Below are 19,597 nucleotides of genomic sequence, written 5' to 3' on the forward strand. Positions count from 1 at the left end.
GGACACCGCGGGTGCTGGGGACACTGCGGGTGCTGGGGACGCCGCGGGTGCTGGGGACACTGCGGGTGCTGGGGACGCCATGCGGCCCGGGACGCCGCGGGTGCTGGGGACACCATGGGTGCTGGGGACACCGCGGGTGCTGGGGACACTGCGGGTGCTGGGGACGCCATGCGGCCCGGGACGCCGCGGGTGCTGGGGACACCATGGGTGCTGGGGACACCGCGGGTGCTGGGGACACCGCGGGTGCAGGGGACGCCATGGGTGCTGGGGACACCGCGGGTGCTGGGGACACTGCGGGTGCTGGGGACACTGCGGGTGCTGGGGACGCCAGGGGTGCTGGGGACGCCGCGGGTGCTGGGGACACTGCGGGTGCTGGGGACGCCGCGGGTGCTGGGGACACTGCGGGTGCTGGGGACGCCATGCGGCCCAGGACGCCGCGGGTGCAGGGGACACTGTGGGTGCTGGGGACGCCGTGTCCCCACTCGGGCCTGCAGCCCCAAGCTGTCCCCCCACGGCCAGGCCCTGGTGGTCCCCACCCACCCTGTCCCCTTCCGCCGCGGTGACCGCGTCCCCTGCCACCGCAGCTGGGCCCGGTCCCCACCGTGGCCTCGTCCCCTGCTGCCACTGGGCCGGGCTCCGTCTCCACCACGGTCACCACCGCCCCTGTATCCTCCTGCCGCTGCGGCCACCCTGTCCCCACCACAGCCACCCTGTCCCCACCACAGCCACCCTGTCCCCACCACAACCCCTGTGTCCCCGCCACAGCCCCTGTGTCCCCCTGCCACCGTGGCCCCCCTGTCCCTGCCACAACCCCTGTGTCCCCCTGCCACCATGGCCCCCCTGTCCCTGCCACAGCCACCCTGTCCTCATCTTGGCCACCACAGCCACCTTGTCCCCACCAAAACCCCCGTATCCCCCTGCCACCATGGCCCCCCTGTCCCCCCCACAGCGCCCCTGTCCCTGCCACAGCCCCCCTGTCCCCCCCACACCCCCCCTGTCTCCACCACAGCCACCCTGTCCCCCCCTCAGCCCCCCTGTCCTCATCTCGGCCACCACAGCCCCCCTGTCCCCCCCACAGCCCCCCTGTCCCCAACGCAGCCCCCCTGTCCCCCCCACAGCCCCCCTGTCCCCAACGCAGCCCCTCTGTCCCCCTGCCACCGCATCCCCCTGTGTCCCGTCCGTCCCCCCCCCACGACCCTCTATTCCACCCCCCGCCCCCCCGCGTCCCATCCCGTCCGGTGCCGTCGCCCTCTCCCCGCGGGACCACCGGGGCGGGGCGGGGGCGGGGGCGGGGGCTGCTCGGGGCGCGGTGGCGGTGCGGTGCCGGCCCCGGCGGACCCCGCCCCCGGGAGCGGGCGGTACCGGGCCGCGCTGACATCAGCCGTGAAAAGGGCGCGGGCGGCGGCATCCGCCACTGCCGCACCGGGACCGCGGGATCGGCGCCGCAGGTAGGGAGGGCTGCGGGTACCGGTACCGGCACCGGCACCAGCCAGCGCCCGCGGGCACCGGGCGGCAGGTGGGGACCCCCGCCACGGGGACCGGCCGCTCTGCCCCAAAATGGCCGGGACCGCGCTGTCCCGGGGGACCGACCGGTCCCCGGGCTGCCCACCCCCCCCAAACCCCACGCCCCCCCCCCCCCCCCACCTCCGCCCCCCAACGCCGGGGTAACGGCTCCGGGCAGGGCCTGGCGCCGCGCCCACGGAGCCGCAGGGACACGCGGCCGCGCCCGGGAAACGGGACACGGGTGCGGCTTCCGGCCCCTCCGCCCCGGGCCCCCCCCCCCCGCCCCGGGGGCGCGTCCGTCCCGCTGCTGGGGCTGGGCCGAGCCCCCTCCCCGGTGCCCACGGGGGTCCCCGTGCCCCAGCCAGGGGTCCGCGGGGGGGGGTCTGTGGGGACCCCAGGGCCGTGCCCTGGGTACGGTCCCCTCCCTGCTGCCCCCTAAGTGAGTCGGGGGTCCCCAGGGTGGCCCTGTGCTGGCTGGGGTCCCCACCCCGCTGGCACTGGGAGGGGGTCTGTGGGTCCCCAGGGTGGCCCTGACCCGGCTGCGCTGGGTGCAGTCCCCTCCCCGCCAGCCCTAGGGCATCCCCGGGGACCCTCTGGGTGGCCACGTCCCCTCCCCGCTGTCCCGGGATGCCTGCAGGGTCCCAGGCTGGCCGTGTCCCATCCCCCCTGGGCACGGTGCCCCATCCCCTCTGCCCCGCGGGGCTGCTGCGGGGTCCCCAGGGTGGCCGTGGCCCGAGCGGCCTGGGCGCAGCCCCCTCCCGCGACGTCCGCGGGGTCCCCAGCGCGGCGGTGGCGTAGGTGGGGTGGGTCCGGCCCTCCCCTCCCGTCTGGGCAAGCCCCAGCTGTGTCGGGAAATCAGCGCTTGTCTGCACCAATTTTCAGCTCCTCTTTTGTTTCCCAACCCGGCTTGGCGCTGGGCCGGGCGCTCCCCGCGTTTCGGGACAGCCGGCTCCCTCCCTGGGGGGCTGCCCGTGCCCTCGGGAGCCCCGTGGCACCACTGCCGGCTTCGGGGCGATGCGCAGCTGGCCCCGGGGCGATCTGCGGTTGCGGGGTGGCCGCGGCGCCGAGGCTTCGCGCGGCCGCTCCGCCGATCGCCGCCGGCTTTCCCCGGAGTTGGTTTTTTCCTCCGGTCCCGGGGAGCCCGGGTGGCTCGGCCCCTGGCTGCTCCCGGTGACGGGAGCCCACGAGCGTGGGGCGGCGTCGAGCTCCGTCCCGAACTCTGGGCTACCCCAGGCTGGCGGCTGCCGCCTGTCCCCAGCCGGGATGCGGGCAGCGGGGCTGGAAGGGGCGCCCGCGCCCCGCTTCCTTGTGCCAAGGTGGCACCCTGGCCTCACCCTATCCCCCCCCGAACGCCAGGGGCGCGGGAGATGACACGTGGCCCTGGCAGCCCCGCGCGCCCACCATGCAGCCGGTGGGCAGAGGGGGTCCGGAGGCCCGGAGCACCCTGGGCACGCAGGCGCGGCAGCGCTGGTCCGCTCGGGTCCCCCGCGTCCTCCGTGGGTGGCACCGGCTCCGAATCCCGAGCAGAGGCCCCTTGGCGAGGGCAGTGCCTGGTCCCCGGTGGGTTTGGTTCACCTGCCGGGGTGGGGGTGCGGCAGCCCCGGGCCCCGCGCTCCCGGGCCGGTCCCGGATCTGGCACCCGGCCCGAGCAAACGGGCGAGCTTTGCAAACAAGCTCCAGCCGGCAGCGAAGCGCCTGCCAAGTCCGCACGCACGCGCCTGGCGAGGCCGAGCCGCGGGGACCGGGATGCTTGAGGGCGAGCGGTCCCGCCCTGGCACGGAGGGGCTGCGGTGCTGCCCACCCTGCCCAGGGCGCCGAATTGCCCCCGTCGCCCTCGGGTGGGCACGGACCCAGCGCCGGGTGCTGGTGGGCTGGGCAGGAAGCGGGCAAGGCAGGGCAGAGCCCGGGCAGCGCCTGGCGCGGGCGATAAGGCTCCGCGCTGGACGTCCAGGCGGCCCGGCCGGGCTCTGCCACGCTGGTGGGGAGCAGCGTCCGTGGCCACCGCGCTGCGGTCACGGGGGCCGCGTCTGTCCCGCGCCGGATGCCCCAGCGCCACCGGAGCTGCTGACGGGGGTCCAAACTCCGCAGACCCCCACCCCGCCGTCAGCATGGCAAACCGGGGACCGTCGTACGGCCTCAGCCGGGAGGTGCAGCAGAAGATCGACCGGCAGTACGACCCCGAGCTGGAGCAGATCCTGGTGCGGTGGATCCTGGCGCAGTGCGGCGGGGACGTCGCGCAGCCGGCGCCCGGCAGGGACGGCTTCCAGCAGTGGCTGAAGGACGGCACCGTGAGTACCCCCCGGGGTTCGGCTGGGGTGCGGGGTGGGGGGCTGCTGTGCCACTCCGCCTGACCCTCCCTCCCGCCAGGTTCTGTGCCAGCTCATCAACAGCCTCCACCCGCGGGGCCAGGGGCCGGTGGCCAAGATCCAAGCGTCCGCCATGGCCTTCAAGCAGATGGAACAGATCTCGCAGTTCCTGCAGGCGGCCGAGCGCTACGGCATCGCCGCCACCGACATCTTCCAGACCGTCGATCTCTGGGAAGGTGAGGGGCTGGGTGGGTGCGGGGGTCCGGGCCGGAGCTGGACGGGGACTGGGACGGAGCCGAGCTTTCTGCGGGCCTTGCAGGGAAGAACATGGCGTGCGTGCAGAGGACCCTGATGAACCTGGGCAGCCTGGCCGTGGCCAAGGGTGACGGGCTCTTCGTGGGAGACCCCAACTGGTTCCCCAAGTAGGTGACGGGTGCTGGTGGGGGTGCAGTTCCGGGGCGTGGGGTCCCACGAGGACGCTGACGCCTTCCCCGTGCCCACAGGAAGTCGCAGGAGAACCGGCGCGTCTTCTCCGAGGACAAGCTGAAGGAGGGCCAGAGCGTCATCGGCCTGCAGATGGGCACCAACCGGGGCGCCTCGCAGGCGGGCATGACGGGCTACGGCATGCCCCGCCAAATCCTCTGAGCCGCCCCGCCGCAGCCCCCCCTCCCCCCGGGCCCTGCCTGCGTGGGGCCGGCCCCCAAACTGCCTTAACCCCCCCTCCCTCATCCCCCTGCGGACCAGCGGGTGCCCCCCGGCCCGGGCGCCCGCCCCCCTGCCAGTATTTCCAGGACCAAAGTCTTTTTTTTATTATTATTATTTTGCTGGGTTGGGGTGTCGGGGGGGGGGGGGGAAGGGGCTGCCGTGCTGCCCTCCCCGCCACTGCACCCACACCCCCCAGTGCCTTGGGGGCCGCGGTGCCCCCCTCTTCACCTCCACCACCGTGCCGGGGGGGCAACCCCCCGCGCCTCAATAAACGGCTCCTCTTCTTTCCGGGCCTGGATGGTCATTTTGGGAGGGTTCGGGGGGGGGGGGGCTGGGCTGGGGTTGGGGCACGAGGCCTCTGGGGGGGACCCGGGCCTGGGGGGGGGGTTGAACCTGGGGCTGGGGGTGCAGGGGCCCCACGGCCTCGCCCCACAACATGGCTGCAGGCGGGCTGCGTGAAGGGGCGGGGCGAAGGGCTGAAGGGGCGGGGCGATGGTGCGAGGGGCGGGGCGAGGGCTGGTGGGCGGGGCGGAGCGGCCGCTGACTCCCTATTGGCCCCTGGGGAGGGTGGCGGGGGGGGGGGGGGGCCGCGTGCGCACGAGCGCTGGGGACCGCCCCTCCCGCGCGGCCGTTGCCATGGGGAGCGGGGGGCGCGTTGCCATGGCGACGCTCGGCGGCCGCTCGGCGGAGCGGGATGGTGAGCGCGGCCTCTCCCGCCGCACCGGGCCCGGCCCCCCCGCCCCCGGCCGCCGCCGACCCCCCCGCCGCACCCCCGCAGCCCCCCCGCAGCACCCCGCCCCCGGGGAGCAGGGCCCGGAGCTCCGCGGTGGCTGAGAACCGGGTAAGGGCACCGGGACACCGGGGGCACCGCCAGCCCCCCTCAAAAGTGCTGGGGGGGGCGGGGGGGGGGGGGGCGGGACCTCGCTGGCCTCCGCCACCCTTGGGCCCCCGCTACCCTTGGGCCCCCAAGGCCTTGCCCCGCCGTGAGGCCCGGGACGGCGCGAAATCCGTCCCTGAGTGCCTCGACGCCGGCGCCTCCGCCTTTCGCGGGGTAATTAGTTAATTACCGCCGTTACGGGGCCTGTACGTTAGGCAGCGGTTGTTTCCTTCGGAGCAAGGGCTGGAAGCTTCCAGAGCAGCTCGTTGCCAACGTATTTGGAGCCTCGTCAGGGAGCCTACGAAATCGGTCCCCTCGGAGACCAGGCAGCGCGGCGCGGGTCTCTGACCTCCCGGCCGCGTGCCCCGGCCGCTGCGAGGGGAGATAAACAGGGAGCAACGGCTCTTTTCCTCTCGGCTCGCGGAAGGAAAAAGCTCGCTTCTCCCGCGCCCGTCCCTCGGCGGCTGATCCCACAGGAGAGCCCGGGGGAGGGCTGCAACCGCTGCCGCCGAGGGGCGTGACGGCGTTTTTTCCGGGCTGGGGTGACGTTTTGGACACCGTTCTGCTCCCCCCGCCTCCTTCGCCGGCTCTCCCAGCCGCTCTCCCCCGTGGCTGGTTGGGTTTACGGCTGCAGCCGTCGGCTCTTCCCACCCTTCGTGTCGTCTTTGACGCGGAGCAAGGTACAAGGGTCGGGCTGGACGCCGGCGGGATTTGTCCCGTCGTATGCACACCGTGTTTTCGGCTGACAAAACCGTGCGACGGTGTCTCTGCCGGGGCCGCGGCGGGTGGCCGGCTCCCGCGAGGGCGCCACGCTGCGTTCGAGGCGCTCGCCCCTCCGCGGGGGCGTGTGTTTTGCGGCTGTAATTTCCTCTCCCGGGCCTTATCGCTTGAAACAAATCTGCCCGAAGAGACCTGCCAAAACCCTTTGGCTTTTCGCGGGAGGGGAAGGAAGCGCGTAACGAAGGTTACCTCCGCTCCCGCCTGCGGGCCCTGCAGACCGTTTGCCTCGTGGGGCAAGGAGGATGCGGGCGCTCCCGGCCAGCGACCGGGCCCGTGTGCCTCGGCCGCCCCGCGAGCCTCGCAGCGTCGGGCAGCTTTGTGATCCTCAAGGCCTCGGAGATTAAAAAAAAAAAAAAAATGTAACACTCCTATGGGTGTTAATTGATTTCCCTGAGATTAATCCAGGCGGTCCGAGGAGTTCTCAGGCTTTGGGGACCACGTGCGAGCTGGCTGCGGTGAAAAACGCCATTATCTTTGTTTGCCTGGGTGTTTCGCTGCCAAACCCTCTGATTCAACAGCTCACGCTCGAGGCCCACAGCGGCTGGGAAGCCGCTCCGGTACCGGCCGCGCCGGGCTGCGGGAGAGCCCGCGGTTATCAGCTCTGGAAAATGGAAATATTGCCGGGGAAAGCGCTCAGCGCCCGGGCAGGATTTGTCCCAGCAAACACTTAGGAGTTTACAGCTGAACTGGTGAAGAGAAGTTCAAGGGAAACCACACATCCGCCTGTGCCTCGGATCAGCTTGTGTGCTTCCCCGGCCCGGGTGGGTCGCCCACGCCGCGGTCGGGCTTGGCGAAGCGGCCCTGGGTTTGGGAGGCCGAACCTGGGGGACGCTCGGCTGCTGGACGTTTGCTCCGCAGCCCACTGCCTGCTCCAAAATCCTCCGTCCCGTGGGATCAGGGCCGCTGCAGCCGGATGGGAGGTTCCCGTGGGGCGGCCCCACGCATGTTCGGGACATCCCTGGGCTGCTCCCGCTTCTCCGTGGGCACCCACCCTGCCATCCCCGCTTCACTAGGTGGCAGCCTCGGCTCGAACAAAGGCACTGGCACCAGCCCAGGCTGTACTGGGAGCACTGGTTTCTGCCCAGTGCCGTCTGCAGGTTGATTGCCCTGAAGGCCGGACCTCGAGCTGTTCCTGCTTCCCCCTCCCCAGGACCCCCCCGCCAGCCCCCAGTGGGTTTGGGGCAGCCCGGGTTGGATTTTCCCCAGTCCGTGGGGCTCGGCAGGACCCCGCTGGCCACGGGTGAGTGGGGCAGGGGCAGCGAGGTGACCAAAGTGATGCTTTGTGCCATCTCCCCCCAAACGAGCAGCGATCAGCTCCTGATTTACTTCAGATTTGGGCAAGAGATCGCTGCCCAGATTTTTTTTCTAGTAAAACCCGTGCTGTAGGGATATTTTTGGTTCTCCCCGTGACCTCATCAGACCTTCGGAGCTGGGGCCGCGGGCGGAGGCAAAAAGCCCTTCCCGTGCCCAGACTTCACTGGTCTTAGTGGTGTGAGCCAGCGTTTGTTGGAAAGCGTCCCGAGCTCACGGGAACCCGTGGCCTCTCGTGCCCGGACGTGAGCTGGGCACGGGGCGGTGGCAGGGAAGCCGTAGGAATCGCTGTCCTTTCTTGCAGAGCCCGCAGCAGTCACGCTCCGGCAGCCCCATTGTCATCCTTCGGGATGCGCGGACTCTCCCGAAAGCCTCGCCGGCTGGCGGCCGCAAGCCCAGGACCGTCCCTCTCATCACCAAGGACTTCGTCCGGGACCTCATGTGAGTCTGCGCCTGAGCGGCAGCGCTGGGGAGCGTTCAGGGCCCCGCACGCGGCGCGGCGCCGTCACGGCGCGCAGAGCTTGTCCTGCCGCTCGCCGCGAGGTCTCAGGGGAGGAGGGACGGGCGGCGACGCTCCCGTACGCCTCGCTGGGGCCGCAATGGAGCTGGGCGCTGGGCGTTTTACAGAGGCACCGAATCTTCATGAAAACCAGTAAAAAGCAACGTAAACCCCTTCTCGGTGGCCAGAAAAGCTCCTTCTGGTCTGAACAGCCCCCCCGGGGCGGCAGCTGCCCCCCGTCATCTCAAACGCGGCCTCCTCTGCCTCGCTACCCAACGCCCCGAGCAAGAAAAGCGGCGCAGCGTCGCCTGCAGCCCCCGCAGCGCGCCGGGAGCTGCGTGTTTCTCGACAGGGATGTTTTATAAGCAAGGCTGAGCTGGAAGCACCCTGGCCTCAATTACTACCCCTCGTTAAAAGCCCGCAGCACGCACCCGAGAAGAGGGGCCATTGTCCTGGCCAGCTCCCATTTACCCTCATTCTGACTTCCCTAAAATTTCCCTCGTCGTTGTCGTTCGGCGCGAGGCTCAGCTTCCTGTTTCGAACCCCCGCGTAACGCGCCCACACCCCGCAAACCGCGGCCCCCGCCCCGCCGACGGGTCCAGGTCGGCTCGGGTTTTGCGGAGAGTGGCGCGCCATGGAGGCCGACGCCTGCTTTCGGACGTTCCCCTTCTCATCCGAGCCCGCCACGGAAGCTGAGCCAGCGGCACGGCCGCGGCTCCGGCTGGAGCGGCTGGAAAACTGTTTGTGCTGGTTTAATTCCTGAAAATCAGGCGCTAGACATCCCAGGCTGGCCACCCAAACACTGGGACGGGCAGAGCAGTGGCCACCGTGTCATTAGGTTTATTAGTGCCGTTGTCACCATTAGCCATTCTTTACAGCGTCCTGGAATCCGATGCCGTGATGCGGCGCTCGGCCGATCATTATGCAGGTATCTGTTCGTATTCACAAGGGTGGATGAAAGGCGACAGACACGCAGCAATAATGAGTAAATTCTTAGGCCCCAGCGCCTTCAAAGTGCATTTGGTTAATACACGCTCCTGCGCCGCACGCGTCACCATGGTACCTGAGTAATACGGGGAGTAATTAACTCCTTGCAACTCCCCTGTGTCATTAGGCACATTTTTACAAGTGAGGAAACGGGGGCACCGAGAGCTTCGGTGATTTCCTCGCAACCGCAGCCTGAGTCACGGGCAGTGTCCTGCAGAGCCGGGGTGACGGCCGGAGGGACAGCTGCCAGCGCCGGGGTGGGAGACGGCGCTCGGCGTTGGGGCAGCGCGACCTCTCCTCGGCTTGTGCCGAGTGGATTCCCGGATGGCGGAGCTTTGAGCTGTGCGGGTGTGGAGCCGGAGCAGGCTGAGCGTCACTAAACGGAGCGAAAAGGCAGCTTCTGCTCCCCAAAATCCGTCCCCGCAGCACGGAGGCTTCGATGCGGCAGGGGATGAGCCGCGTGTCCTGCTGGAAAAGGGGTCGGGGCAAAACTGTCCCCAGCGAGGGCCGGGAAAGCCAAGCTGGACTGAAATACTCCCCTGAAATACTTTGATTGGCGCTGAACGTTGGGGTTTTTGCGGGAGGCCCCCGAGCATCCTGTCCCCTATCCCTCAGCACGGTGCCACTTTCACTGCGCTTTCTGTTTTTCCTTTCCCCCCGGACCGGGACGGCCGGGTCCCCACGGCTCAGGCGCTTCCCGCATTGCTCTCCAGTGACTCCCATTCCGGAGCCACTCTGGTGTGGGTGGCCCAGGTGGGTCCCGTAGCCGGACACGGAGGGAGCCATCGGAGGCTCCGTGCCCCTGACTGCTCCGTCTCTGTGCCCCGCTTCCCGTCCCGCCAGCATCCCCGCGCAGAACCCCGCGGCGTCCCTCATCATCGGCCGGGAGGATTTCCAGCGCATTAAAGCTGCGGCTCGAGTCCTGACGAAGGAGGAGCGGGAGGCCAAGCTGGCGGCCCTCAAAGCGGAGAAGGAAGCCATTCTCGTAGGCATTTCCCCTCCTCTCCCCTTCTTTCCCTGCTTCCTGACGGGTCTCCGGCTGCGGGCGGCGGTGGGTCAGACCTGCCGCCACCTTCCTCGCTCTTTCGCCAGCCGTTTTGGTGCGCCCGTTGCTGTGCCTCGGGTCTCCTCTCATCCCCAGCCCGGGACGGGCCGTGCAGCATCCCTGGGTTTGCCCGGTCCGCGCGTGAGGAACAATCCCACGCCGGTTACAGGGCTGCCCCGGGATGGCCTCCGGTTTTCGGCAGGCCTACCTGTCCCCCACCCCAGGACGCCGTGAACCAGCGGAAGAGCGCGGCGAAGCAAAAGGCCATCCTGCAGCAGCAGACGGCGAAGCTGAGCGAGCTGGAGGAGGAGGCGCGGGAGCGGGCGCAGTACCTGCAGCAGCGGGCGAGCAGGATGCGCATGGAGCAGGAGGACGAGATCAAGGAGTTTAGCGAGGTAGGGCCGGGGGCTCCGCGGCACCGCCAGACCTTTTCCCGGCCTTAGGACCACCCTCAAGCCCCTGCTTTACTTCTTGCTACCCAGAGTCTTCCTCTCCTTCCCTTTTCCCCCTCCTTGTCCACGTCTCTGTGCCTGCTGCCGAATCCGGCTCGGAGATCGAGGAGACCTGTTGTCCCCACAGCTGATCCGCGGTGCCAAGTGCCACATGATCCGTGACACGCAGATCCTGGAGAAGCGGCTCATCGCCAAAGAGCTGGAGGAGGAAGAAAAGCGCCTGGCCAGGATGATGGAGGTGGAGAGGGACAAGGCCAACGAGATGCAGGAGGAACTGGAGCGCAGGAGGAAGCAGGAGCTGATCAGGTTTGGAAAGAGTCCCTTTTGCCCACGGAGGCGTCCGTCCTCTTCCCAGGCCTTGTCCCGGAGCCGGGGTAACCTCTGGCTGCCGGCTTCACGCTCCCAGCCACAGCGGCCAGACCGGCTGGTACAAGGCAGCAGACACCCCACCAGATACCTGCGCCGGCATTTCGGCTGCTGGGAGCAGGACGGAGCCGGCGGGAACCCTTCCGCTCTTTTCTTTCCAGAGGGAGGCAGGAGCTGGTGAGGCAGATCGAGCAGAACGCGGAGGAGCGGGCTCTGAGAGCCGAGCAGCAGGACCAGGAGACACAGGAGCTGCTGCAGCAGCTGGAGCAGCAGAAGATGAAGGACCTGAAGGTGGGACCAGTGACCGTCCGGGGAGCTGGGGGGGGCTGGAGTTAGGTTTTCACCTTGGAATGGCGAGCCAGCGCTGCCAGACTTGGCGTGTGGAGGGAAGAGCGGGCAGAATCAAAGCTCTGGTCTCTTGGGGAAGTCGAGGCGTCCTCAGAAAGTGACCCGAGCCCTGCGTGTGCTGCTGGGCCCTCAGGAGGGGAGGTGGGGAGGAGCGGCGGTGCTCGCCCTGTCACCCTCGGACCCTCTGCGCCCTTTTCAGGACCTGGAGCGGAAGCAGGAGCAACAGAAGAAAATCCAGGAGGAGATTAAACGCGTCAACGACGAGAACCAGCGGCACAAGGAGGAGCAGCGGGAGCAGGAGAGGGCGGAGGACGAGCGGGTGCTGGAGTACCAGAGGCAGAAAATGGTAACAGCGTGCGGCGGCGCTGGGGCCGGGTCAGCGGGCGGCGGCGGTGCTGCAGGGAGCTGCCGCCGTGCTCCGTCCCGCGCAGGAGCGGGAGGCCAAGCTGGAAGCTGAGCAGGAGAGAATCCGTCGGGAGAAGGAGAAGGAGATGGCGCGCTTGAGAGCCATGCAAGAGAGGGCCAGGGACCATCAGGCAGAGCAGGTGAGCAGCGTGCTGACAGGGGACGTGCTCCTCCGCTGGCTCGCCACCTTCCCTGCCACCGTCCCCGCAAAGTGGAAGCTCTCCTGGATGCGGTGGGTGTCCTGGGGCACCGCGGGTCTGGACAGCACCTGGAGCTGGGTGATGTCCTGGGAGAGAGGCAAAACCACCGCCAAATGCTTCTGTACCCCCTCAACGCCTCCAGCGTCACTGCTGTCCCCCTTGGGCAGGACGCGCTGAGGGCCAAACGCAGCCAAGAGGCTGCCGAGCGAGAGTGGCGGCGCAAGGAGAAGGAGGCGGCGCGGAAGAAGGCCGAGCTGGAGGAGATGCTGAAGCGGAGCCGCCTGCAGCAGATCGCCCAACGGGAGCACAGCATGGCCGTGCAGGCGCAGCAGGACCGCCAAGAGTTCGAGAGGATCCTCAGGTGAGAGGGGACGGGGCTCAGGAGCTCGCCGGTGACAAATCCGGCGCCGGCCGAGGTTACCGGCGTGCGCAGGGGCCGGAGCGGGGCCGTTCACCTGCCCCGCGCTCTGCGGCAGGGCCCAGCAGGAGCAGATAGAGAAGGAGAAGGCAGAGGAAGCGCGGAAGGCAGCCGCGCGGCGCGCCCACGCCAACGATGTCCGGCGCCAGATGCGGGAGCGCCAGCAGCAGCTGGTGCAGGAACGCGTGGCCACCTTCGAGGAGTGCCGGCGGCTGGAGGAGGAGGCCCGCCAGCGCAGCCAGCGCATCAGCCGGCTCAAGCAGCAGAAGATGCAGGAGCTCAGGTGAGGTGCTGCCGGCGGCCGCCGACCCCGCCCGGCTCCCTGCGCATCCCCGAGTCCTTCCTGGCTTCCCACCATCTCCTGACCCCTGGCCTCCTCACAGGTTCCTTTGCATCCGCATCGAACCGGACCCGCGCCGGGGCCACGGGCCTGAAGGCGGGTGTAGCGCAGGGCGCCTGATGATGTTTTTTTCCCTCCGCAGAGCCACCGGCATCCCCGAAAAGTACTGCGCCCAGGTGGAGCGGAGGGGCCTGGGCCGAGCGAGCGCAGTGCCTGGCCGGGCGCAGCCCCACAAAGAGCCAAACTCCGGTCCTCCGGTGATTTAGGAGTTTTCCATTTTCTTAGGCGGAGTTCTCGCCGAACAGAGATGTTTACAGAGCAGACGGCGTCTTTCGTCCTTTTCTCGCTTCACGTTTGCGGGCCGGGAGCCGCCCTTGGGGCCGACGTAGCCCAAAGCATCGTTGTCCGGGCTGTCCCGCTCCTGGGACAGCTCCTGTCCCTCGCCTGTCCTCCCGCATCCCTTGGGAGAGAGCTGTGAGGGGTGGCCCGTGTCCTCAGAGGGGTCAGGAGGGTCCCCAGGCGGGGTGGGCATTCCCAGCCCCCGTGGCGTGGCCCGGGTGGGGTCCCCGGGAGCCGGACAGGCTCTTCTCCACGCACACAGCCCTGGCTTCTCACCACGGTGTCACCTCCGGGCCCGGCGGCAGTGGCCTTCGTCAGAGGCAAAGCCAAGAGGCTGCGGCGTGATGCAAACATTTCAAATTCGTTCGGAGAGCGGCCGGCAGCTTCAGAGGGCCGGGATCCCAGAGGAGTGGCTCTGATTAATTGTCAGAGCAGCTGAAAAATAAGGAGAGGCGGCAAAGGCGAGAGGGCGGAGGGCACGGGGACGGCTCGGGGGGCTCTGCTGCGAGCCCCGAGTCTCCTCCGGAGCTGGGTGAAATTCCCTCGCCTCTCATTATCTCCTCTCTTCTGTGTGTCCCCATGTTGTGACGCAGCCGGGTACGCACGGTCCCTTTCAGGGCGCAGGCCGAAACGTGGGGCGTCTGCCGCCTCAGACCCGACCCCGAGAGAGCCCCCGTGGCCACCGAGCTCTCTGGGACCCCCTGGCCACCCAGAAAGCATCCGCGGTGCCCAGCACGCCTCCGTCCCCGGTCCCCACGCTGACCCTGTCACTCCCGGTCACCGCCTCGACTGGGAACGTGCAGCCCTGTTCTGGGCCAAGCTCAGCCCCGAGGGTTTCGAAGCCGCCGCGCTGGCCGCGATGAGGGGGCTGTGACCACCAGCGGGCCGCCAGCTGGGGTGGAGCGGCTTCCCCACCCTTCCTGCCCGAGCGGGGCTGCCGGGAATGCAGGAGTCACGGGCTGGGGAGCCAACGCCGCAGCGGCGAGGAGCCCCGAGCTGCGGTGAGCCACGGCCCCGTCACGGCGAGAACGGCCACCACCGCGCGGGAACTGCCCGGACAGGCAGCGTCGGCGCTGCCCCCAGGGCCAGGCCGCACTCGGGGGTGGGCCCCAAAATCACAGACGCAGCGCCGCACGTGCCGGGCTGGGCCCCGATTCCCAGCGCGGGGCCGGGAAGGGTTAACTGGCAGCTGTGAGGGTAAATGGGAGCAGCTCTTGGCCCCAGGGACTGTTTGGGACCAGCCGGGCGGTGCTGCCCAGCCGGCTGGGGCAGTGGCGGCCTGGAAAGCACCAGCGCGGTTGAACTGTGCCGCGGGGCATCGCGCGGCGAGCCGGACACGGGGCCTGACCCGTCGCACCAGTGCGCGGGCTCAGCCAGCCCAGCCCCACCGAGGGAGGTGGGCACGGAGGTGCCCACGGCTGGTGGTCCCCGCCATGGGGCTGAGCATCCCCAGCGTGGTCCCCAACACCGTCCCCGGCTCCTCCTGAGCATCCATCCCTCCTGCGCTCGGATCCCGGCGGGTTTTGGCCCCTCTCTTCCCAGTCTCCGCCAGTCACGCTCCCTGTCCCCTCTGCCACGCCGAGCGCGGCCTGGGCCCTGCCGCTGCCATCCCACCACGTCCCCGTGCGGTGAGCCAAGGCCTGGAGCGCCAGCCAGGCCTCCCCGCCGTCTTTCAGCGGTGCCACCAGCGCCAGCGCGGGCTTAGCGGGTGCCGTGGTCCCCGCGCGGACGCGGTAGCCCTGTGCCCACTCGCCAAGGGGGCGGGATGGCGGAGGGATCGGCAGGAGCCCATGGTCAAACCACACCTTTAAGCTCTTCCCATCGCCTCCTTCAAGACCAAAATCCTTTAGGGACCCACACGGGGCCGAGCCGACGCTTTCGTGCGGCTGCGATGCTCGGCCACGCTCAGGCTGCTCCCGGGGGGGTCCCAGGCAGCCGTTTCCCCCCAAACCACGCTCATCCCACCAGTGCCCACAGCAGGGTACCGGCCATCACGGCACGGCGAGGTCCACGGCCCCCACGATCCCGGACACCCCAGGGCAGGCCGGTGCCCCTCGCCCAAGCCGACCGCAGCCCCCCGGCCCGGGTCCGGCTGGATGGGAGCCCACGGCATGGTGATGCTTAATTAGGGAGTGGAGCAGGGCGGCATCGCTCACGCACAGCTTGGAGCCACTCAGTCATCCCAAAGGCATCCGCCCCACAGGGAGGAGCGCCCCGGCCCAGCACGTAAAAGCGGCCCCGCGCCGCCGGCCGCCTCGTCGCCTCGGAGCCTCCTCCGCTCCCGCTCCTCCTCGCCGCCCGGCACGGCTGCAGCGTCATGGCAGGGCACGGCGCCAGCCTGCTCCTGCTCCTGGGTCTCACGCCAGGTAGGCGTCGGTGGATTCCCTGCGCTTGGACGTGCTCCGGCGGTGATGCCGATGAGGATGGAGGGGGTCCCTGCCCAGCCACCGGGCACCCCGCGGTGGCGGATGGCCCCCATGCCGGGGCTGGTCCTGCCCTGACGCCCACCCGTGTTGGCGGGTGGCATCGAGCCCACCGTGCCCCCTTGTCCCCGTCACGGGACCCAGCGCTGGGACACGCAGCTGCTGCCCGACCCTGGCTGATGGCTCCCTGCCCCATCCCTGCGCCCTGTGGGGCGAGCGCTGCAGGCCGTGGGGCTGGCGGGTGCGGGACCAGGTGCGACGGGTGCCGTTCTCTCCCCAGCTCTCCTCCTGGCTGTCCGGATCAACAGCAAAGGCCGGGAGGTGCTGTACCTGGCCAAGGGCGACTCGGTGAAGCTGGGCTGCCCCTACGTCCTCGAGCCCGAAGACAACGGTCCCCAGGGCGTGGGCATCGAGTGGATCCAGATCACGCCCGAGCGACCCAGCCCGGAGAACGTGGTGAGTGGCACCGGTCCCACCGTGCAGGCTGAGCAGGGAGGGCTGGGACGGAGCGGCCGGAGCCCGGCCGAGCGGGCGGGACAGGCGGGACCGGCAGGGTCTGGCAGGGCAGGGGAGGACCAGGTCCTGCTGATGACCGGCCCTTGCCCAGTCCCCTCGCTTGCTCCTTCCAGTTCCTCTCCTACCACGACCACCATGTCAACTACGGCAGCGGCTCGGGGCTGCAGGACCGCGTGGCCTTCGTCCAGAACGACCCCGGCCAGCACGACGCCTCCATCCGCCTGGCCGACCTGCAGGTCTCCGACACAGGCACCTACCAGTGCCGGGTGAAGAAAAACACCGTGGCGGTGCACGAGGTCATCGTCACCGTGCAAGGTGAGTCCCCCGCGTCCCCTTCCCGGGTGCCATGGGTGGTCCCCAGTGACCCCAGCAGCGACGGCGTCCTTCTCCCCGCAGAGAAGCCGGCCATCCCGCAGTGCTGGACCGAGGGGGAGCTGATAATCGGGGGCAGCATCCTTCTGCGATGCTACAGCCGCGGGGGCACCTCCCCGTTCGCCTACCAGTGGGCCAAACTGGCCGACGGCTACGGCGGGGGACGCCTGCCCTCCGGCACCATCCAAGGTGGGTGCTGAGGGGGGGCCGTGCCCACCCAGGGACGTGGGTGTCCATGCGCGCCCATGTCCGCGTCCGGATGCGGCCTCGTCCGCGCGCTCCCTGCACACCCGTGGCCGAGGGTGCGGGTGCCGGTAGCCGTGGCGCTGACGGGTCCGTCTCTCCCCCGCCGCAGGACGCGCTCCCGGCGACCTGTTAATCCGTAGCCTGACGGAGGCGCACGCCGGCGTCTACCAGTGCCGCGTCACCAACCGCGTGGGCTACTCCGTGTGCCAGCTCAACCTCAACTTCACGCCAAGTAAGTGCCGCCGCGGTGAGGGGGACGGCGCTGGGGGCAAGCTCCGCGTGCCCGCCGTGGCGTGGTGACCAGCGGGCAGCCGGCGGGGAGGCCGGCGGTGACAGGTTGCGCTCCCGCGGCAGGAGGAAGGCAGACGGGCATCATCGTGGGCTCCATCTTGGGCTCCCTGCTGCTCCTCAGCCTGCTCGGCCTCCTCATCTGGGCGCTGGTGTGCCGCTACCGCCAGAAGGAATGCCAGCGCGCCTGCAGCGACTGCAGGTGAGGGGGGCACGGGGCGGGCACGGGGCCAGCGGGCGCCACCGGGCACCGACGGGCATCACCGGGCGCAACTGGGGACCGATGGGCATCACTGGGGACCACTGGGGACCAACAGGGACCCAAGGGCATTTCCGAGTGCCACTGGGGACCGAGCATCACTGGGGACCGATGGGCATCACTGGGGACCAACAGGGACCCAAGGGCATTTCCGGGTGCCACTGGGGACCGAGCATCACTGGGTACCACTGGGGACCGATGGGCATCACTGGGTGCAACTGGGGACCAACAGGCACCCATGGGCACTGCTGGATGCAATTGGGACCCACAGGCTCTGCTGGGTGCCACCAGGGACCGATGGGCATCACTGGGTGCCACTGGGGACTGACAGGCACCCACGGGCACCAGCGGGTGCCACTGGGACTGATGGGCGTCACTGGGTGCCACTGGGGAGTGACTGCCACCGTGGGTCACCTCTGGGTACCACCAGACAGTGACAGGAACCAACAGGCAACAATGGGTGGCACTGGGTGCTGATAGGTGCCACTGGGACCCCCAGTGACCACTGGTGGGTGCCACCTGATACCGGTGGGTGCCAGAGGGCAACAGTGGGTGCTGGTGAGTGCCCACCAGGCACTGGTTTGGCAGGGATAGAAACCAGTGGGGTGCCACCGGGTGGGTGCCACCGCCGAGCACCCATGGGCACCGCCCGCTGCCACCGGGCACTGACGGGTGCCACCGGGTGCCACCGGGTCCCCCTCTGCCCGCAGGAGCAGCACGGGCGGCACCATGACCCGCGCCTGCAACGTCTGCGCCCACCACACCTACTCGCCCCACGGCATCAGCTACATGCAGTGCCAGCACGCCGACGGCGACGAGCGGGCGGCCGCCCTCATCTGCAACGACGGCATGCGGCACCAGGTCGCCTGCCCGGCGCTGTAACCAACCCCCCCACCGCCGGCCCCCGCGCCCACCAGGCCCGATTCGGCTCCACGGGGGGAGCGGCCGCGTGCCCGGAGCCGGCGGCACCGCCGGGATCCGGTGCCAAGCAGCGCAGCACCGCGCCGCCGGCGCTCGCCGCGCAAATTGAAATCAGGAATCCCGCTCCCTCCTCCCCCCGGCTTGGGTTTTGTCATTTTTCTCTTTTTTTTTTTTTTGTTTTGTTTATTTGTTTGTTTGGTTTTCTTTTTTTTGGCCCCTTTTTTTTTGTATTTCCCCCGTCAAGCCGCAGTCTGGCTCCCGGCCCCGCTCCCGGAGGCGTCCCTCGCTCCGCGCAGCAATATTTATTTCTCTCTGGCCCGTCCCCTCCGCGTCGAGCCGGGGGGACGCGGCGGTCCCGAATCGCCCAAACCGGCTGCCCCCCAGCCCCCCGCCTCCGGCCGGGCGCTCCCGCATTGGCTTCAGCAATTGAGACGAGACGCCATTGGCACCAGGATTTGTAGTTTGGAAGAATTTAAAAAAAAAAAAAGAAAAAAACAAAAAAAGTGAAAATAAAGAAATTAAAGTGAATCGGGCGCTGTCCCGTTGCGGCTGGGCGGCGCGGGGACGAGGGAGTTGGCGGCCCCGGCAAGGCGGTGGGGTGTCGGCAGCACCGATTCACCGGCGCGGCGGAGGAGCGTTCATCCCGGGACGGGGTCAGCGGGTGCCGCGGCAGCACCGATTCACCGGCGCGGCGGAGGAGCGTTCATCCCGGGACGGGGTCAGCGGGTGCCGCGGCGGCACCGATTCACCGGCGCGGCGGAGGAGCGTTCATCCCGGGACGGGGTCAGCGGGTGCCGCGGCGGGGCACCCGCGTGGTCCCAGCTGCGCCCTGTGACGCAGCCCTCGCAGCACCCCCAGGTGATTTCTGGGACACGCTGCCGCACGGTCACGGGTGTCCCGCGCCGGACGGGACGCCGGGCGAGCAGGGACGTGTCGGGGAGCGCTCACCTGGGGCTGGACAGGGTGGGGGACGCGAGGCGGCCGCCTCAGCCTCGAGCGGGGCGCAAGGGCGGCCCCCCGGATGGCGAGGGTGCCCAAAACCTGACCCCACCCCAACGCAGCGCCGCCCCTCGGCCTAAACTCAGTGGCCTGGCTCCTGCCCTAAGATACCGACCCCCCCCCACCCTGACCCCCACCCTGACTGGGACCCAGGGCTACGGGGGGGCAGTCCCATCCGCACCCCCCCCCCCAACCCCACAGACACCCCGCATTCAGGCCACAGCTTTAACTCCCGACCCTCACCCTGAGCGGGGCCCAAGGCTGCGGGGGGGTCCGGGGGACCCACGAGGGTCAACCTCCAGTGCACCCCCCCCCGCCCCGCCCCGCCCCGCAGACACCCCACGTCCAGGCCACAGCCTTAACTCCCGACCCCGACCCCAACCCTGAGCTCCACCCTGACCGGGACCCAGGGCTGCGAGGGGGTCGGGCCCAGGGGCTCAGTTCCAACCGCATCCCCCCCCCCCCCAAATCGCACACCCCCTCCCCGCCCCATCCCGCAGCCACCCCGCGTCAGCCCCCCACTCCCGCCCTTGACCCTGCCCCCAATCCCAGCGCCCCAACCCCCCCCCCTCCCCACCGCCACCCCGCCCCGCTGGGCACCGGCACCGGGAGACCCCCCCCCCCCCCCCAATCCCCCCCCCACCCCGCCCCAGCGCGGAACAGCTGGCGCTGACGTCACCGGCCCCGCCCCG

At 69.6% G+C, this 19,597-nt stretch overlaps 3 protein-coding genes across 4 annotated transcripts; all 3 read left to right on the forward strand.

The window, feature by feature from the left end:
* Positions 1-3,599: 3,599 nt before the first annotated feature.
* Positions 3,600-4,803, forward strand: TAGLN2 (transgelin 2). Its single transcript, XM_086768581.1, has 4 exons — positions 3,600-3,791; positions 3,871-4,045; positions 4,129-4,231; positions 4,313-4,803. Exons 1-4 carry the CDS (start codon positions 3,612-3,614, stop codon positions 4,452-4,454), a joined length of 600 nt encoding a protein of 199 aa, XP_086624707.1. The 5' UTR covers positions 3,600-3,611; the 3' UTR covers positions 4,455-4,803.
* A 392-nt stretch (positions 4,804-5,195) lies between these two features.
* On the forward strand, positions 5,196-12,863 carry CFAP45 (cilia and flagella associated protein 45). Its single transcript, XM_086768540.1, has 11 exons — positions 5,196-5,355; positions 7,787-7,923; positions 9,812-9,953; positions 10,238-10,408; positions 10,593-10,771; positions 10,993-11,122; positions 11,379-11,525; positions 11,611-11,724; positions 11,952-12,145; positions 12,261-12,485; positions 12,685-12,863. Exons 1-11 carry the CDS (start codon positions 5,209-5,211, stop codon positions 12,806-12,808), a joined length of 1,710 nt encoding a protein of 569 aa, XP_086624666.1. The 5' UTR covers positions 5,196-5,208; the 3' UTR covers positions 12,809-12,863.
* Positions 12,864-15,198: 2,335 nt separating this feature from the next.
* Positions 15,199-17,867, forward strand: VSIG8 (V-set and immunoglobulin domain containing 8). Of its 2 annotated transcripts, none has more exons than XM_086768567.1 (7): positions 15,199-15,247; positions 15,585-15,760; positions 15,934-16,135; positions 16,217-16,381; positions 16,548-16,670; positions 16,775-16,928; positions 17,696-17,867. In XM_086768567.1, exons 1-7 carry the CDS (start codon positions 15,199-15,201, stop codon positions 17,865-17,867), a joined length of 1,041 nt encoding a protein of 346 aa, XP_086624693.1. The 2 variants fall into 2 exon arrangements, with proteins under 2 accessions (XP_086624693.1, XP_086624694.1); XM_086768568.1 differs by having other exon boundaries at positions 16,793-16,928.
* The last annotated feature ends 1,730 nt before the right edge of the window (positions 17,868-19,597 follow it).

The sequence above is a fragment of the Chlamydotis macqueenii genome, chromosome 28, assembly GCF_036417535.1.
Source record: "Chlamydotis macqueenii isolate bChlMac1 chromosome 28, bChlMac1.mat, whole genome shotgun sequence".
Taxonomy (NCBI): Eukaryota; Metazoa; Chordata; class Aves; order Otidiformes; family Otididae; genus Chlamydotis; species Chlamydotis macqueenii.

Coding starts and splice junctions, on each gene's coding strand:
- VSIG8 (XM_086768567.1), top strand. CDS start 15,199: ATGGCAGGGCACGGCGCCAGCCTGCTCCTGCTCCTGGGTCTCACGCCA. Junction 15,248..15,584: donor GCTCCTGGGTCTCACGCCAG/GTAGGCGTCGGT, acceptor TTCTCTCCCCAG/CTCTCCTCCTGGCTGTCCGG. Junction 16,671..16,774: donor CAACCTCAACTTCACGCCAA/GTAAGTGCCGCC, acceptor CGGCGGTGACAG/GTTGCGCTCCCGCGGCAGGA.
- CFAP45 (XM_086768540.1), top strand. CDS start 5,209: ATGGTGAGCGCGGCCTCTCCCGCCGCACCGGGCCCGGCCCCCCCGCCC. Junction 9,954..10,237: donor CGGAGAAGGAAGCCATTCTC/GTAGGCATTTCC, acceptor CCCCCACCCCAG/GACGCCGTGAACCAGCGGAA. Junction 10,409..10,592: donor AGATCAAGGAGTTTAGCGAG/GTAGGGCCGGGG, acceptor TTGTCCCCACAG/CTGATCCGCGGTGCCAAGTG.
- TAGLN2 (XM_086768581.1), top strand. CDS start 3,612: ATGGCAAACCGGGGACCGTCGTACGGCCTCAGCCGGGAGGTGCAGCAG. Junction 3,792..3,870: donor AGTGGCTGAAGGACGGCACC/GTGAGTACCCCC, acceptor CCCTCCCGCCAG/GTTCTGTGCCAGCTCATCAA. Junction 4,046..4,128: donor GACCGTCGATCTCTGGGAAG/GTGAGGGGCTGG, acceptor CGGGCCTTGCAG/GGAAGAACATGGCGTGCGTG.